We start from the raw sequence: 20,043 nt of genomic DNA on the forward strand, positions 1-20,043 counted from the left end.
ATATTGCTGTTTTTGTGCTACAAAGGCAGAGTTGAGAGTTGAGCAGTTACCTATCCCTTCTCAGAAAGTCTTCCAGGCCCTTTTCTAGATGACAAAAAATTGCTACAAGTTGGTTTTCCTTGTACCAAGAACGGCCTTGAAACCAGGATCTCCTCACTGACCTAGCCTCAGCACTCAGACTTGCACTTTGTGATTCCATCCAACTTGGTTCAGTTGACTGAGCCAAGCATGGCACTGACCTTGAAATAGAAAGACAAATAAGACCAACACAGGGCACTCACAACTGCAAAGAGGATGCACCCCAAATAGGCAAGTATCATCCCAGCTGACCAAGTAAGGGAGTCCAGAGTAGGCTGGTGAAGGGGAAAGAGTTGTATATTTTCAAACTGCTCACTGCAGTATTATGAGGTAACAGGGAATTGGAATCCCAGTAAGGGAACTGGGACAAAGTGTGAAGTGATAGACTGTATATAGACATATAATAGTAATCAAGACAGAAATGAAAAACACAGAGCTGGGGGAAAAAAATTAAGAAACACAATGAGATCTGTAGGGCAAAATCATTTCTATAAATTAAAAATACAGGTATGCAAAGTAATAAGAGATACTTAAAAACAAATTAAAAGAATATTCATTCAATACATGAGAATGATTTCCAATGGGCGAAGAGGAGATAAGTGGGGAATGAAGACTGAAGGGAATAAGAAAACAAAGAGAGGGACCTCATATGCCCAATGATGATAAGTGTCATGAACTGAGGGGTGTAATAAGTAACCAGGTGCACCACAACTCCAGACTGAAAATAGAGATAATAATAGCAATTGTCCCCTGTGATTAACTTGATCTGGATAAGGACAACCTCAAGAGGATGTCCATTGGTAGGAGTGGCCTGATAATAACAAGCTGATTATCACATGCTACAACCAATGCAAATGAGCTGGAGCTTTAAAAACAGACTCAAGGTTTGAAGATATTAAAATTGAGCTATTAATATGAAATATGTTAATAGTTATGCAAATGAGAATTTAATATTATTTATAAAGAGTGGAATGAATATACACACACACACACCACACACACACACACATCATATAAGGTTGCAAAAGAATACATTAAAAGTGTGAGCTAAAACCAAGTTAATGATTACAGATTGCTGCTGTAACACCTAGTTTTCAAATTGTTCTGCTTCTTTCATTTATAGAGGCTAATTATGAAGAGAAAAGATAAGCTGTATAAGCATAAACAAAGGCAGTGAATAAAGAGAATTCTTTTCATGGGAACTGTTATGATTATTGGTTAAATTATACGTATAATATAAAGATTTTACAAGGTGATAACAGGCAAAGAAAGACAAGTGTATAAAATTTACATTCCTTTAAGCCCCCGTGGAGTGAAACAGAAATCAAGGAGTGGACCATTTGGCAGAAAGATTTTTAAATGCAAGCTCTAATGAAAATTTCATACTGAAAGATTTCCAATGAAGTTGTGAATAGGGAAAATGTTCATATGAAGTGATTTAAAATGTTTCTGCATTGTTCAAATTGTATTCTGTGCATCTGAGGCTGGTATTAAACGAAAACAGACTGCTTCTCTAGTTGAGCTCAACTCCAAAAATACATTTAGGAGCACTCCAATGTGGAAGCATGAGTTAACTGAACATGAGGAATTAATCATCTTCCACATGAGCCAAGGTCAGTTTGTCTTTGAGTGCAGCTGAAGACGTCAAATTGGCCAGCAGCTTGCAGATCTGTGGCAACAGCCTGGGACCTGTTCAAAGGGGCTGAGAGCTGACTTCAGACAGCATGGAGGGTTGTCCCTACCATCAGACTCAACACTTCCAATAATACTTCTCAGCCCTGATATTATTTAGTACTGTCTTACTCTACCAGCTACCTCTCTAATGGACAGAGTGTAATTAAATGGGACTGTGATCAGTTGAAAAGGTGGAAGGCTAGGAGCAATGAGCAAAATAATTTCAGGGTCTGTGGCTGTGCATGTATATTTTGCTATTGACCTTGGTCAGAGCACCTGTACACTTATCAGAATCACGGAGAAAATAAAGGTGCGCACTTGTGTGTGTTCATATGGTCGCACCTGCCCATAGCTACTAAATAGGGTGAAGTTGGATAGAATAGATGTTAAAATCAGCAAAGCCAAGCTTCTTTAGATGTAGGGTTGCTAAATATCAGTAGTGAACCTGACAGTCATGTAATTTTAGCTTACTGTCTAGTAAAATAAAAGTTTAGAAATGTGTTCATGTAGATCTTTTTTATTTAAATATCACGATTTCAGATTTTATCTTAATTTGCAATCGATAGTAGTTTGAAGCACTCAAGCTTTCAGTTTCTTTTAAGTTTTTATCTACCTATAAATATTTCAGAAAAGATTGATTTAAATGATGCTGAAATTGTTTTTTAATGAGAAATCTGTTGGTAATATGAATGATTTTATCCTTTAGTTCAAAAGTTTTACAAGAGGTTAATGTATTCATGTTTAGTATTTTGTTTAATAATGTGAACTTTATAGAAAATTTTTTTAAATTTCTACCCACTGGAAGTGTGGTATTTTTATTCGTAATCCCTACTCACTGGTTATGGGGGAAGAGACCCCTCCACTTCCACTCTTTACCAACTAATCCCAAGACTTTAAGAAAATGAAAAATAAAAATAGCAGCTCTCCTTCCTCCAAATTTCACAACTATGACCACCTCTACCCTGAAGAAGTACTGCCATGACCGGAGGTACTACACTGATAAACTGAGGACATAATGGTTAGTTTTGATTAGGGGGAAGGCAAACAGCCTCACTCATTGCTCATTTCTTTGTTAATCTACATTTCAATCCATGTCAGCTTCTGTGCCATAATGGCAGAGTAGAGTAGTAACAGAAACCAGGTAGCCCACAAAGCCTGAAATATTTACTATCTGGCCCTTTCAAGAAAATATTTGCAGACAGGTGGTCTTGAGAATCAGAAGAGAGGAGTCGTTAATGATGCTACTGGGGGGCTGCTTCAAACTACACACTCCTAGAAGTGTCACACAGGGATACACAATGACAACTTGCCCACCAAAGTACCCCAAAACAGAGAGTCAATTGGCACCTCAGTTCCGATGAATGTAGGACGAATATATAGACTAGCAGATGTTGAATATGGCACCCATTCTTGATCCAATTTCACAAGCTGTTGAATACACTTTAGAAGTTCTTCCTTGTCAAATCCCTGAAGGAATGAAAAACATAATGAATAATGGAATTTTCATTCATTGTAGCAATAGAAAAGAATGCTCATGAAAACTTTAGACTGTTAAAAAAGTAATAATAAAACCAAACAAGAATTTTTTTCTGTGATTTCCCCCCAAATTATGATGGGACAATGGACTGTCTACATGGGGAAAATGAAAAATTGGATCCCTACCTCTTATCACACCCAAATATCAACTATAGTTGGATTATACACTAAATGTGATTAAACATTAAGACTTACAAAAATATATATAAATATCACTATCACTTATGATAGAAATCTGTAGAGAGCAATCTCATGATCATGGATGGAAAATAAGAGACATAATGCACAAATCATAAAGGAATAAAAGGATAAAATTTGACTTTAAAACTTAAGGACTCCTGTTCTTCAAAAGATGTAAGAAGCAGCAAGCTGGGTGGAGTCATCTGTAACACAACCAACAAAGGATTGTAACTGGAATATGTTAAGATATCCTGAAAATTAGTAAGAAAGACACAGATAACCCAATCAGAAAATGGGCAAAAGCTAAGAGCAGTTTGTTTCTAAAGAGAAAAAGATTTCCATTTGCTGAATTGGTGCCCGTTTGTAAATTAAGTAGTTTCTACTCACTTGGCAGGACACAGAAACATATTTTCAGAGATGTGATGGGTTATCCAAGATATTATAGATATGAAGTCAGAAACATGCATCAGAATAGAGCTCATGACATTAGGATTTGGCTATTAAAACACTAATTTGTAATAGCAGTCATGGTGTAGTAATATTACAATCATATAGGACATACCATCACCATGTATCACCTACTTGGGTCTCTGGTACTGCTGTCTAGAGATAAGATTTAGTGGGAAGAGAACCTGACTAGGAATTTTAAAACTTGCATCCAATTTCTTGCCCTCTTTCTTTATTCTGTGTGACTTTAGCTAAGCGAGTCATTTAACCTCTCTGGGCTTGAGTTTTCCCCTCTGTGTATGAGGGTGCTACTAAAATGTACAATATGTACCTCTTGACAATGGCTGTTACGATTAAACAGATGAAGAATGTAAAACCACATAACACAGTTTGTAGCAGAGTTGATGTCTGATAAACATTACTTCCCTATCTTTCTCTCCCCATTTTAAAGTTTTCCCCAGTGATCTGTCTGTAATGGTAGAAGAGTGAAACTAGGGCCCAGTTCAAAAAATGTACCTTGGTTAACCTTCTACTTCCATATTCTGGCCTCTGAAGGAGGTGAGTGAAGCGCGGGTCACAACAATAGGAAGGAAGAAACTGGCTAAAAAGGAGTAGTTACTTGGGTTAAGCTGTTCCCAGGCTTCTTTAATGCACAGCTAGAACTAGGTTCTGGAAGGTTTGGTACTCAGAAAACAAAAGAAGGAAAAGATGTCTTTCATTTCAGAAAGGCAGCCTGGTCCTATCGCAGGGAATGGAAGTCATATGTCACCTTTGCCTTGATGTGAGTCTTAGCAACTAAATCTAATACATCTTATAATGAATTCTGTTCCATAACAATGTTATGGCCAGGGTCCAATTGCCATGAAAAACCATTTTGTCATCTTTTTCCTTTTAAAGAAAACTTGGGATAAAATATCAATTAATTAAGTGTATACTTGCTAGTGTCTAAACCAGTTAGGCAAAATATTCCCAAAATACCTGTGCGGCGTGCCATGTTTTCCATCTTTAATGCTATAGTTTCATACGGCCTTTAATTTTATTTGTTAGTTTGAGGCATATTTTTATTCCTTATCCTTCTATCTCCCACATACACCTTAGTCCCACACAGACATGCAAAGAAATAGGTTGTGGAATTGCCAAATGGTATTGGTTACTTCCCTAAAGTAAATCAGAAAAAACTTCAGTGTTCCTATAGCTTGCACTGAATATCTAAGTATGCAGAAATTATTTCTTGGGTGGTAAGCTCACAGTGAACCATGACATCAAGAGAAACACAAAAGAAATTCTTAAATTTACATACCGGCAAAGTTGCCCTTACAGCAGATCGGTACATCCTATCCATGTTGAGGTCTGGCCGAAAGAGTCGAATTTTATTATCCACCCCTCGAAATGCCTTCATTCCTTCAAATAACTGAAGATAAAAGAGAAATAAACCTTAGAGGTTAACTAAACGAAAACAACCCCTGTGTTCAAAGACTGCCTTATCTATGAGTTGCTCATCATTTCCCTCATCATGTAAAGCTGTGGACACAGACCTCAACCAGAGATCCCCCAAATCTAGAGAAGCCAACAGTTGGCAGACTGGGTAGAGTAACTGGGATAAAAAGAAGTCCTTTTATTTCTAACCTCTGGTGGGTTATCCTGTTTGGAGTTATCCTGCGCTTCGCAGAAGGCACATTGCCCAAAAGTAACACATTAATGGAGGTTGGAAGAAAGCATCACCAATCACATTATGTGGGCTAACTGCCTAGGCAATGGAGGCAGAAATAAAAGGCCCTGGGGTACCCCACAAAATACCCATGTATCTTTTCATTTAATCTGGCTCGTTCAAATTCTAGACCGTAGATAAGCTATATGTGACCAGAGCTGGTTCTGTCCCCCGAGTCATAGGAACCAAGCAGGTCAAGACTATAAGCTGCTAGGGCTATGCCAGCTTCTCAGAGTGCTGTCCCAGACCAATCACTGCACAGGGATTTGAAAAGACTGGGAAGTAGGTATGTACTGACAAATACAGAGAAAAGGGAAAAGTCAGTAATTTTAGTGGGGAATTTTAACACAGTTTCTCTAAGTAATCGATAGAACAAACAGGCTAAACTCAATAAAGATATGGGAGGTTTGACAAACGAATCTACTGGACATACAGAACCCTGCACACACCACCTGCAGAATGCATGTTCTTTTCACATGCTCTCCACTGAAAGATACGCCAGAAATCAATACCAGAAATACAACTGGAAAATATCCACATTTTGGAAAAGAAGAAACCCATAACTAAATAAAGTATGAGTTAAAGAAGAAAAATAATGGAAATTAGAAAATATGTTGAACTGAATGATAATGAAAAGCAAGACCTTGAAGAAGCTTATATATAGCCTTAAAGCTTACATGAGAAAAGAGACATAAATCATGTACAATAGCACAAAAGCACAAAATTCAATGTTATAAGCACAAATATGAGGAATTTATTAAATATACTAGGAGTAAAGCATCAGTTAAAAGATACGTTTGTCAGATTGGACGCAGCTGACATCTGAAAAAAAATCTGACAAACAAAATGATATAGAGAGGAACATATAATACAAATACTTTCTAAAATAGAGCTGGTAGGTGTATCTGGTATATAAATAAGTCCTGGAGTCCTAATGCACAGCCTAATGATTATAAACAACAATACTCTACTATAAGCTTCAAAGTTGCCAATAAACTAGATCTTGTTCCCACCACAACAAAGAAATGGTAATTATGTGACATGATAGTGGTATTAGCTAAGGCTACAGTGGCAATCATACTGCAACATATAAACATATCTAATCCACACATTGTACACCTTAAACTTATGGAATGTTACGTCAATTATGTCTCAGAAAAAATGCTGGTGGGTTATATTACTAAATACAAAACAAAATAGACTTTAAGGCAAAAAGTGTTATTGGGATGAAAGTAACTTCTTAAGATCCCATTTTACTTCACAGTTTGAAAATTATATGCACTTGATGTAGGTTCAAACAGATGTAAAGGTTATATGATAATATTGAGTAGATGCAAAATATAGATGCAAAATATAGATGCAAAATACACAAAAGGGTAGCACAGCATGATGAATTTGGATTTATCCCAGGAACACAGGTTGGTTTAACGTTAGAAAATCAATTAATGAGATTCATTATAGTAATAATTCATGTGAGAAAAACTTCATGATCATCTCATTAGATGTAATAAATGCATCTGATAAAAATTGAACATTCATTTATTATTTAATTATCATTTATTATTTAAAACTTTCCTAAATAATTAAGAAAAAAAATGGAACTCCCTTAAGTGACAAAGAATATCTACAATAAACTTTGAGTAATAATACTTAATAGTAAAATTTAAAGCTTGACTTTTCAGATTAGGAACATCATAAATTACCTACTGTAACTACTTTAATTCAACACTATGCAGCCAGTATAAGGCAAGAATAATGAAATAAAAAGCATGAGGTTTAGAGAAGAAATTAAAAAAAACTCTGATAGATTATGAAATACAGAGAAGACTAAATATGCAGAAAATCCAAAAAACTGACACAATCTCTTGAAATTATTTATTTAAGAAAGGTAGCCAGATGTAAAATTATACTTCCCTAACAGCAGCAGTTAAAAAAACAATATTATTTACTATAGAATTTTTAAAAAATACTTAGGTGATGGGGGAAAATCTAAAAAAGAAATGAAAGATGCGTAAGGAAAATATAAAATTTTCCCAAGTCACTAAAGACCTAACCAAATGTAGAAAGCAATCTCATGATCATGGATGGAAAGACTTAATATGCTAAAGATACAATTCTTCCCCGATTGATTTATATATTCAGTGCAATCCAAATGAAAATCATGTCAGGGCATTTTATTTACGTACTTATTTTTAACAACCTAATTACAAAAGCTGATGGCCTTGAGCTGAATCTGAAAGTCATATGGAAAAGCAAATGACGAAGAATATCCAAGGCACCACTGAAGAGCAAAATAGAAAGACTTGTCCTAGCAGACATCAAGCCTCATTATAATGATTTGGAGATTAAGACAGTGTGGCATTTGTGCAGGTAGACAAGGAAAACACTGAAACAGAATAGAGATCCACATAGACAAGACAAGAGAACAAAAATGGAGATCCTGAAGCAAACCCATGGGTATATGACAGGTACCATGACACATGAGAGGGAAAAGAAGAGTCTTTTCAAATGGTGCTGGGACAACTAGCATCTTTAAACAAGATACAAAGGTACTAAACATAAAGCAGAGATTGGTAAATTCAAGTTTTAAAAACTTAACTGTATTTCTTGTCATCAAAAAATTATATAGAGAGTAAGAAGAAATGTGGAAGAAGATATTTAAAACACATATCACCAACAAAGGACCGCTTCTCAGTCATTAGAAGATCAGAGAAGAGAAATGACTTTGTAAAATATTAAAAGTACAGGCTCTTCGATTGCTACTTTTCTTACCAACTGTCCTTCCTATTTGCTCTAAATGATTATTTATTGACACTATAGAAAACTCATGATTATCTTAAAAATTAGTTCTTAAGACTTACCTGTAATGCGACTGTCTATAGGAAAAGTCTTAAAGACATTTATGATTTCCTTGAGTAAATATGATAAAGTCCATACAGCCCAAAAGTTGTTTTAGCGGGGGGGGGGCTACTTAGTGCCCACAAGGAAGAACAAACATGTTACCATCCTTATTTTTCTGTACTTACCTCCACTGCATAGTGCAAAGCCGACGAGCCAGGATGCAATGACAAGTTTTGAAGAGCCTTGATGTGTGGTTTCTCCCATCCAAACTCTGAGGACCACTCGACTGTCAACATGTGATCCGTGAAAACAGATCCAAAAACAAGAGTATTTGGGTCTGGTTTTTCCTTCAAAACGGTGGCTGGTGTGATTATTAGATCTTTAGCCTGGGGAAGAAAAATCAGCACCATTAAAGAAGAGTAACTGAACATCTAAAGGTAAACAGGCAGGTAAAATTATTTAAGTCATTGGCCATTAAAAAGTGAAATCATGTGACTCTTTATTTTTATCCCCACAACTTATTTATCTTATAACTGGAACTTTGTACTTTTGACCACCTTCACCCATTTCTCCTGTCCCTTATCCCACCTTGACTTTTAAAGTTTGGCAACTAACTCAGAAATTTAACAACACAGTGGGAGCCAAACAAATCATGCCTGCATTCAAAATTTGTTTGAAATCTCGGCAATGTATACTGCCTAGTAAACATCAGAACCAAAATGCAATATTTAGAAACAGGGGGAAAAAAATAGCAGATGAGGTAAAATGCTACAAAAAGGAGAATACATCTCTTCTTCATTCCTATCTTAGGGTTCATGTTGAGCACTTTGGAAAGGAGGGGTGTCTCCTATAATAAATACAGCAACACCAACAATAACTTGTTAAACTTAAATGAATGTCATTAAGAACTGAACTCCTTGGTGATGGTTATACTTCAACCCTCCCCCCCAAAGAGTTCTTGGAATAAGCCTTAAATCCCCTGGGGTGCACTGTAGAAATGAGCAGAGCAAAGCAACTGTTTTCCTCTTTGAAACAGAGAAGTAGAAAATGAACACTAACATATTAATCCTCTGTTCTGTGTTAAAGAAACAGTGAACAAAGGGTCTCTTATTGAAAGAAAGATAAATAAGAGTAATGGGAAACAACCTCACACAGCAGCATGCATTTCACCAACAGTCCACATAACCATTACAAATGACCAAACACAAAAGCGTAAAAATCTCAGACAGTTATTATCACTAACTCTATACTAGCCATAGAAGGCTGACAAAAACGACAAGCAAGGGAGGTCTTTGACCAGTTATAAAACAGTTTTCAGTAGGCACAGGATCACCCTGTTAAAAAGTTGTATGGAAAGTCAAGCTCCACTTATCTCAGTACAAAAAAGGATTCATTCGCCTACCCCCAAAATCAAATACAGAACTTCACTTTACATCATTGGCTCTTATCATTATTTCTTCAATGATCTAATTACTTCTGATTAATTCACTGTCATACAGCTGCCTTAGTCATTTGATATATTATGAATGATAATCAGTTTTATTTTTAGAATAATATTCAAGCTGAAAATGTACTCTAAAACAAGCAGAAAGCTCATGTTACAAATCTAAAATGGAACACAACATTTCCTCCAAAACTTGGTCCCTATTCCCAATATTCATATTACTTTCTACTTCTTTATTTCTTAACCCTTAACTTATTTAATAGGACTAATGCATATTTATTATTTTATTTTAAAATTTGACTGTAAAGAAGGGAAGAAAAATTTAAAGAATAAAATCCCCAACTACTACCCTGGCCACCACATTCCCACTTCCCAGAGATGGCCTCCATTAACAAAATCATTGTGTATTTTTCCCTACCATTTTCTTTTCATCTGACCTTTCAAGGTCATTTAGCATTCTCACAACATTCTCATAACCCTTGGCTTCCCATATCAGTCACTGAACTGAAACACTTGTTCTTTCAAGTATCTCTTTAATAAGTCTGATTCCTCCATTTCTACTACCCCCTCAGTAACAAATATTTGTAATCTTTTCCCTATAATCCCTCATGAACATAATCACACACATGACCAGGACCTTCAATGTCCAGGAACAGCTAAATGGCTACAGATTCAAGTCCAAATATTTTAGCCCAAAAATCAAGGATCCCGAGTATGGCACTAATTTCCTTTTTCACTAATGTTCTGCATATGGCTTTTACTTATTGTTGACCAATACATTCAGCTGCAAGTAAATAAAAACTCATAGGAGTTGGTTTTCTCACATCAGAAATCTGAAGGAGCCAGACCTGGCAATACTGCAAAATGTCAAGGTTCTGTGATTTTCTTGGCCTTATCCTCAGTGTCAAAAAAAGAAAAGAAAAAAGGCTGCTGATGCTGTAGCTTCAGCTTTAATGACTTAATCAAAGTCCAAAAAAAGGGTGGGCAGGACAGTACCAGACATATCTGTTCCCTTTGATCACAAAAGCACAATTTTCTCAGACATTCCCTTATGCCTTATTGGTTAGAAATCTGTCACATGGATCTCTCTAGCTGCAAGGGAGGCTAGGAATACAAGTTTGTCATCCAGGGCTGGTCAGTAGACTGCAAACAGACTCAGGGTTCTGCTAACAAGGAACATGGGTGAGGCTGTATTTGGGGCACACATTAGCCCAGTGCCTGAAAACGACCCAGTCCTTACAGATTCTTGTTTCCATGCCTTTGTCTAACATGGAAGGAGAGATGAAAGGGCCCAAACTTGGCTATACACCGTCCCATGCTCATCTCTTTTTCTCTCTGCCACTTCCAACACTTCTAGCACTGGACGTGAGGGGCCTCCAGTTTATTCCAACTCTTCTTTCTTCCTCCAGCAGTAAGCATGGCAACTGTAGCACCCCATTTAGCTCAGTAATCTGCTGTTGCATCCTCAGCTTTCAAACTGCCTAGCACTTGGCTTTACTTATTGTTCCTACAATCCCATTTGGAGAGAACTCACCATCCAAAATGCTTGATTTGACTCTATAAAATCTTTTTAATTGATATAAACAATTGGGAAATAGGAGTCATTTTTCTTTATTGTGTTGCTCTGTCATTTAGCTCAGTAACTATTACAGATACCACTTTTGTACGATTAATTCTGTTCTAAACTTCACTAAACTTGGATTAATCTTCATTGTTTGGGATATTGAAATAATATCCCAAATAAATTGACTACTACAATTTTTATTAAAAAAACCAACAACTTATACTTACTATATTTCATAAAAGACCTTTTTGTTGGTGTTACAACCCCTTAAAGAACCACCTTTAAGAAATGATCATGGCCCAGTATATAATTTTTACTTTTTTGAATACTCTCCTTAAAATACCTCTGGACCACCCATACTGACCCACTGGCCCAGAGAGAGCAAGTTAGTTAACGGTAAAGCAGAGATAAGGTGTTTTTATGCTCAACTTAGTGCTCTTGTAATAGTAACTTGTTAACACTAGTTAAGTTTCTGGAAATTAAAAAAAAAAAAAAATGATTATGTTACCAGGGACTAGTTCTATTTTAGTAAACTACTACACCTTTTTGTCAGACATGCAATGTTTTAATGATGTGATTAGCAAGCCTGACTTTCTGATTTGTACATAAGTACTGCCCTATATGCAGTTTTTCAAAGTAATGAACTAGTGGGTGGCTTCAGAATTTCATCAAGACCTCCAATTGTCCTTTATTTGAAAAAAATTCCTGCAAATCTGGAAACTAAAACTAACAGGTTTCAATCTAAGCTCAAAGAGAAATTACCTAAGAATACTAAATCTAAACAAAGGTAATATAGTTGAATGGAGTTCAAAAGTAAACAAACTATTAACTAACGGTATGTGATTAGTTTTGAGTATGTATGAATTGCAGTTCTAAGGGGAAAAACAATCATTGGCATAAAAGAAACAAATTTTATAAACAATTTTTATCAGTGTTCTTCAAAAACCAATTTCTTTTTCTATATTTCCTTTCCATAGATGGATTAAAAATGAACTATTTGTAAAATGATACTTTCTCCTACATAATTAATCTGCCTCTTTCTGATGCTCCCCATTCTCTGATGACTTCAGGATGTTTCAGACCACATGCTTATGAAATAATTTGTAAGGCCACAATGACTGGACTGTAAAATGACAAAAAATATTAACTCAAACAGAGCATACTGAAAAATAATTTCCTAACTCAGGATGTGTGGTTGGGTAACTATTCACTCTGAAATGGGGAGAGCCATAGCAAGCTACTGCGACCTCGTCAAAGACTATCTCTGCATTACAGTTGCAGCAGAAATTGCATAACTTTGTTCTATAATACATGCATTTTTTTTAAACTCTGCTTGGAAAGCATTAGGTGCTATGTTCATTATCTTTTAGAGACACCTTTAAAATCTAATAAGGAGGTATGAGGGGCAGAATTACAGAATTTGGAGTGTCACATTCTGTGGGGATCTGTAAAGGGGGAATGAGGAGAAATAGATAGCTGATCTCTTTGAAACAAAGAAGACTCTGGGGTCCACAAAGGGATCCCCCAGTAATAAGGTATCTCATTGCTGGGCCTTGTTGAAAAACTGCATTTTCACTGTAAAATGACCATATCAAAATGGAGGATGGGATGCAATATGAAAACTATCCATAAGAGAACCAAAAGGCAATTTAAAAGTTATAAATGGAGTAAATCAAGAACAAGAAAACTATGTCAAAAGCAAAGATGGTCCACCATTTTTCTCCCCCAAATTACAATCTCATTTGCCTCATCACATATGCATTATGAATACAACCACCATTACAACTCATGTTTAAACATGCAAAACATGAGTGTAGAATGTCAATATGACGCCCCTAACTAAAATCTAATACACAGAAAACTAAATTAACAAAGAAACAGATGATTTACATTATGAATTCTTTACTTTGCAAAAAAATTATTCTATGTATAAAAGTCTAAAGGTCTTTTGGGAGAAATTGTATTTATCTATATCCTTTGAGGAATTTACTTACTGTATTAAGATACCTCTTAAAGATTATCAAGTAGGAGTCCCTTTTAAGGACCCATATCTCAATATTTAAGTCCCCAAAATGTATTAGAGTTTAGTCTTCAGAGACTAGCAAAGTATATTGGCTACAGAGGATACTATCCTTTAAAGGAGCAGGAAAAACATGGACAAAATAATTTACAAACTTATTTTAATAAGGAAATTACTATATTCCATTATGTTTTGGTTTTTAAAATACTAAGAGCAGAGACCTTATCTTGAATATATCTTTGGATTTCCAACGCCTAGCACAGTCCCTGTACATAGTAAGAGCTGGGTGTGTGTATAAAATTGAAGAATCAAGTTTCACTCTGTCTCTGAACCCTGCCAAAATGTGAGATCATTAGGACACTCTGTACTATGGATGACAATTGACAGTGACTGAAACAGGCAGCAGGAGAGCAGAAGAGGAATAAAAAGGAGCAAAAAATGTCCATGGTTGGGGTGGGAGAGTACAAGGTGGAGATAACGAATTATAGAGAAAAAAATACACCCTACATTTGTATTTTTATGATTTTCAAAGTACTTTTACAAGGTTCTTTCTCATTTGCTCCTCACTATTCCTCTGTGAGCTATGAGATTTAATATGTAAACCCCAGGATTCAGAGGGAAAAGAAGAAAATATGACACCTCTATTGTAAAATGTTAGGTGCTGCTTAAAGAGAAAGATCATGAGTTTAACTTTTTCTGCAAGTGGAATGAGGGTTATGGTTATACTTAACTTACACAATCAGATAAACCTTTAGGTGAATATTCAAGATTACTTTCCAAGAAGAGTTTACGATTCATGAAATCATATTAGCAATTAACTGCCAGGTAATTTTAGATGTGATGAATGTACAACTGCTCCCCAAATTATTTCTCCCCTAAGAGTGGAGTTTAAAATGCATGACAGTACATATAACTACTGTATAACCTACATCCACAGTGAAAATTGCCCCAAACCTCAATCCAAAGGAATGGATTTATTCAGTTGAACTGCTGTTTCACTTAATCTCTGGCAAACAACTTACCTTAAAAGTTCCCATCACCTCTTTTGAGCCTGCTTCTCCGGTACATTCTGCGGCGCATCCATTATTGCAGTCCTTGAAGAAGAATTAAATCCATTAAGTAAAACCAGGTGGAGAACTGGGGCCTGGGGTAATCAATATCACTCACCATTACAACGTGTGCTCCGCTCAGGTACCCAAGCAAACAGGAAAAGGAGGATGGACCACCCAGGCACCGGCCCCAAAGGAGAGCGTCCTGAAAGAGCTGCCCTTCACTTCCCACCCTGCCAGAGGTCGTGGCTGTTTTTCGTCCTCCACCGCTGGCTTAGGGCAGACTGCTTAAATTCCAGGTTCGCTCTACAGAGCCACAGTTCACCAGCTAAGAACAAGAAGATAATTGTCTCCCTTATATCCGAGTAAATCGTCTAGACTAGGGTTTTAAGGCATTTATGGAAAAATCTCCTGGGCGCGCTCAGCCTCGTGGTCTTGTCAGTCACTGGCGCACAATAGCAAGCCTGGAAAAGGGATGGGGACGAGAGTGAACCATTTTCTTCACAAGCAGGGTCCTCCCATGCAGGCGCGTGGACACCAAACCCCACACGTTAAGGACAGAAACCTCACGGAATTGGGGGTAATTTAAAAGATCCTTAGGGACACAAAGGAAGAGGGGCGAATTGAGACAAGGTGCAGACCTTTAAAAAAAAAAAAAAATCAGAAAACAGCCTAATCTGCTAAGTAACTACGGGAGAGAGGAAAGAAAGGGATCCAAGGAGGCAGAAGGCTGCGGTCAAAATATTTTGGGGGTGGTGAGGGAAGGCACGCAGGATGAGGCTGTCAGTTCTGGCAGCCCAGAAATCCCACTCCCGCCTTCTTCCCCAAAACGGCTTCCATGGCGACCCTCACGACCCGGGTGGCGGTCACCGCTAGGGCTTTAGACCTGGCCGGCGGGGCCTCTCCGAGACAGACTTCGCCTGCTGGGACCCTAGATTTTGGCCAGGGCTGCGGGGAGAGGAGTCGCCTCGGTGGGGGCGGAACGGCGGTGCGAGGCGAAACAGGACGGTGCAGGAAACCGCAGCAGAGCGCGCAGTGAGGCCCGCGGTCTTCCGACACCCAGGGTCTCATCCGCCCTCCCCTCCCGCCCCTTCCGCAAACGCCCGCGCTCCAGGTACCTGGCGGGCGAGGGCCGCGGCGGCGTGGGGCAGGCCGGCCATGGGGAGGCTCAGGGAGCGTCGGGATGCGGAGAGCGGCGGCGGCAAGCAGAGCGCGGCTGGACTTGAAAGCGGGCGGCGCGGCCGAGCTCCCACGCACCCACCGCGCAGCGCGGGCTGCCACCGCCCGGAGCCCCCAGCCAGGGCGAGGCGCAGGGAACCACGCATCCCCTCCAGCATCCTAAGGAGGAGCCTCTACCCGTCTGGTCCTTCTCTTTCTTCAGTCGGGGAAACCGAAGCCCTCGTCCCTGCCACCCTGTCTCCGGCTGGGGCACGAGAGTGCGTGCCAGCAGGGAGCGCCTTTCCTAGTGCAGGCACTTCTCCAGCATCCTTATTTATCAAACAACCCCAGGGTGAGCGGCCCATAAACGCCCCTCTCTAAGGCGAAAGCAACCTCAGGGAAATGCTGTATTTACATTAAGGTAGATTTTCTGTCCACAAACCGACAAAAGGCAGTTTCTGCCGCTGTCAGGACTATGCAGCCCGGTTTGGACCGTTGGGCAAGGACTCTTGTCTGCCACCGACCCCCACGTGCAAACTGAGTTAGATTTGTAACTCAAAAGAGGGTTGCAGGGCTACCAGGCTCACATTCCCTAAGCGCTGTTTCTGCCTAAAGACGGAGATGTCACTTTGATCCACCAATTCATCATTTTTGAGCAAAATAGACCACCAAGCACTCCCAGTGAAACCGATCTGACAATTTTCTGATGTAGGCCTGTGATAGCAATATTTAGAAAGAGGACTGAGAAAAGGATGTTTGAAATACCACTCAGGTTGGAAAGAGAAAAGATTGTAGAAGTTATTGCCTCCTCTGATGTGTACTCCCCAGGCAATAGGGCAAGGTCAGCCGAAATCATGAGCCTTCACGGCTTTTAAATTATTAGGAAGTGGTGACTTGGGCTGACTTGATCTTGGAAAGAGAGAAGGGCAGTTTATTCTGGGTAAGAGCAGTTATCCAGTCTGGTTGTAGAATTGATTTTATACAGTGCTAAAGGCAATATAGCTGTAATCTTATCAGAAAACAACATTCACTTCTTCCTTCCTTCCTCCCCTTCAAAGCACAGAAAAGCCTCTTTTCCTGGGGTGGAGTCCCAAGCTCCAAAGGCAGTAAGAGCCCAAGCAGGTAGCGTGCCATCCCAGTGGCAAGTGTCACTGGAAACCTGGAGTCTCTTTTTAACGAAATTTAAAATCAAATTTTAAAATTAAAAAATAAAGTTCAGACTAAGTAAACTCTAGGGTCAACCGTTTGAGACCCCTACCCAAAGCTTAATAAAAAGAAAAACTTAGTTGAAGAATTATAAACTACCTATTTGCATTCAAAAGGTTGGTTTAAATGTCTATACCAGACCTTCATTCCTTCAGAGCCTGTTACTTTTTTAAGGGCAGCCGCTACACAACTTCAATTTTCTTGCTATTTTAAAGGTTACTTGTAAATCTGCCCTTTTCAGTCAAGAAAGCATATGTAATACAAGAAGTGTTATTAAAGAATGCCCACAGTGCCACCTCTACCTTTCCTCCCTTTCTTCAGAGACAAACTCTGTGAAAGTGCCATCTGTATTCATTGCTGCCATTTCCTCCTTCTTCAAGTGACTATAGTTTGACTTCTGTCCAATATTCCACCTAAACAAGGTTCCTAATAATTTCATTTTGCTCATCCCAATGGTTTTGCTTCCTATGACTCTTCACAGATGCACCTATATGCTGATGACTCCCAAATATATGTATTTTTTTTCATTCCAGCTCTTTCCTGAGAAGTACTTACAGTAAAAACTCTGTCTACAGTATTTATGATGTAAGTTACATTTGTGAAGGTAGGAGGCTGGGGATGCAATGTGAGCCTAGTACCCCCATCGCATTATCATGAATTGCTTCCAGCCAGTTAGAAAAATGTTACTTATGTTTAAAAGTTTTAACTAATCTTACAAACGCAAAATGTAACAAGTGCTTGTTTATAAAATGTAACAAGTGCTCCCTATGCTTTAAGAGCCTCTAAAACTGGAATGTAACAGACTCAGGCCTAGAAAGGCTTTCCAGAAAGAGATCCTTAAGCAGAGATCTGGAGGATAAAAACATTTATTATAGGAAGAACAGGTGAAGGGCTTCTGGAATGAAAGTGAGTTCCAGGCCAAAGGGACATCTCTGAGAAGGGAAGGAACATGGTGCTTGCAAGGGCCCCAAAGAGACCCAGGGCTGGGGCAGAGACAAGCGGAGGGTGCTCAGTCCAGGGAGAGAGTGGAAGCAAAGGGCCAATCATGTCGTGCCTTATAGAGAGAGTTAAAGGGTAAGTTTCCCCCCAAAAGGTAAAAGCATAATTATCATGTAGATATAAAATGGAAACAGGGCCCAATTGGCACCCCCATAGTAGAGGCCTCTCTGCATCCCTGGCTTCACCTTTCTTTGACCTTCCTATAGCTTAACAATAGATCATCCCCCTGTGGTTTGAGCTCAGAATGTCCCTTGTCTCCTCCAGTTCCCTGTTTTAGAAAATTACCCTGAAATTTGTGATTAATACCCTTAGGCTTACTGATCACAATCTCTACGGTCTAGCATTCTTTCCAGGCTAATCCCACCATTGTTCTTGGGGTGCTGATGCCACCTGAGAGCCATGTGGCCAGAGGGAAGTCTCCATACAGACTCCTGGAGCTGCCAAGTAGCCTCTAGAAGAATACCCAGATTTTCCCTTAAATACCCCAAGAGGATCTGAGAATGGGAAAGCAGGCAGCTTTTGGAGGTGATAACCTGCTGCCTTCTCAGACCACCAGAGCTCTAATAAACACTTACCATGTAGCCCAACTCCCGTGTCGGTCTATTGGCTGAGTGGCACGGGCAGCACAAGCCCCAAATTCGTTTGGCCTCTGGTTTCAAAATGACCTTGTATTACTCATAGCATTTTTTAAAAAACTCATTTAGTGAAGTTATTACCAGGAAAATGTTGAAACTGATTCAAAGAACGGACACATTTCTGGGTCAAAAATACTGAAATGAATTTGCTAATGGACATAAAACTGGCTCTTCCACAGTAAGGGGGAGAAGTCAATTGAACTCCAGAATTTATTCATGGGTGTGCATCAATAATTATTTTGCATTTTATCAGTTATCTTTAAAAATACTCAAAAACAATGAAACAATGTAAAAACTCAATCAAAGGGTCCATCGAATACTAAAAACAAGAAAAACCATTCAGAAACAAATTCATAGTACAGAGAACAAATCAATGGTCACCAGATAAGGGGTCTGAGGGATGGGTGAAAAGGTGAAAGGGACTAGAGATACAAATTACCATTTATAAAAATAGTCACGGGGAATGTAAAACACAGCATAGGGAATACAGTCAGCAATGCTGTAATTAATGCATATGGTTGGTGTCAGGTGGGTGCAAGACTTAGGATGATCATTTGTATGTTATATAAATGTCTAATCACCATGTTGTACACCTGAAACTAATATAATACGTCAACTGCAATTGAAAAATAAATTTGAAAAAAAAAACAAAACAAAAAACAAACCATTTTTAGGATTAAGTAGGGAATGGAGGCCAGGGGGTTAACAAGATTGAAGTGTGCTCTGGTTGCAGTTGGGAAGTTGGAAGGGGTGGGGAGTGCCTGCGAGGAGAGGACTGGGTTTATGAGAAAGCTATTACAGGACCCACATATGAGATGATCCTATTAATAGGTTGGACTTGGCAGGTGGAGAGAAGCAGTCAGACTTCAGCAATCTTTACATAGAATGGATATAAGAAGGAATATGGGAGAGAGATGCCAAGGATGCTTCCTTGGATTCTGGATGCTCTACTGGTTGGAAATATTCACTAAGAAAAATGGAACACTGACAGATAATGTCCTTTGAGGGGATGAGCAGGAGTCTGACTGGGGGCATACCGAGTTTTGAGATGCCTCTGAGACTGACTGTTAGAGATATGCCTATCTGAAGCTCAAATGGGAGGTCTGGATTAGAGGCTAAACATTTGATGTGTCACTAGCATGTGGGTGGTAGCTCAGGTTATGGGTGTGAATGAGATTGTCTTATCTGTGCCTCGTTTTTCTCACCTGTAAAATAGGACACTAGTAACATTGTAAGGGTAAAATTTGGTAAATCGATCATGTATTTAGACTTAGCTAGTTTGCAGTTTGACTCACCACATAGCTAACTATCTATCCACTTGTAGTTCAACTTAGTTTGCAGTTAGAGCTACCCTGATATTCAGTTGTTTTCTCTGTTTCTCCCCTCACTGACTGATTTAAGAATTCTGTTTTGTTCCTTTTCTCAAGGCTACACATAGCTCATTAATCCATTTAATCAATAGAATCCTAACCTGAAAAGAGCAATTTCTTAATCCTCAGACACC

The 20,043-nt window shown here is 38.6% G+C and overlaps 1 protein-coding gene across 3 annotated transcripts in view; it reads right to left on the minus strand.

The window, feature by feature from the left end:
* BCAT1 (branched chain amino acid transaminase 1) overlaps window positions 1–20,043 on the minus strand; it is a 72,454-nt gene that overhangs the window by 25,539 nt on the left and 26,872 nt on the right. The window contains exons 1-5 of one of the 3 annotated variants that reach the window (XM_019737815.3): window positions 15,660–15,996; window positions 14,515–14,586; window positions 8,650–8,850; window positions 5,216–5,326; window positions 3,100–3,219 (exon numbers count right to left, since the gene is read on the minus strand). In XM_019737815.3, coding sequence (XP_019593374.3) covers window positions 3,100–3,219; window positions 5,216–5,326; window positions 8,650–8,850; window positions 14,515–14,586; window positions 15,660–15,878 — 723 coding nt within the window. In that variant the 5' untranslated portion in view covers window positions 15,879–15,996. Of the gene's footprint in view, window positions 1–3,099; window positions 3,220–5,215; window positions 5,327–8,649; window positions 8,851–14,514; window positions 14,587–14,659; window positions 15,431–15,659; window positions 15,997–20,043 lie in introns of those variants that run through there. The other 2 variants (XM_019737832.3, XM_019737823.3) reach the window with 2 other exon arrangements.

Source organism: Rhinolophus sinicus, chromosome 1 (genome assembly GCF_057876585.1).
Source record: "Rhinolophus sinicus isolate RSI-liver-muscle chromosome 1, RSI-T2T, whole genome shotgun sequence".
Lineage (NCBI taxonomy): Eukaryota > Metazoa > Chordata > Mammalia > Chiroptera > Rhinolophidae > Rhinolophus > Rhinolophus sinicus.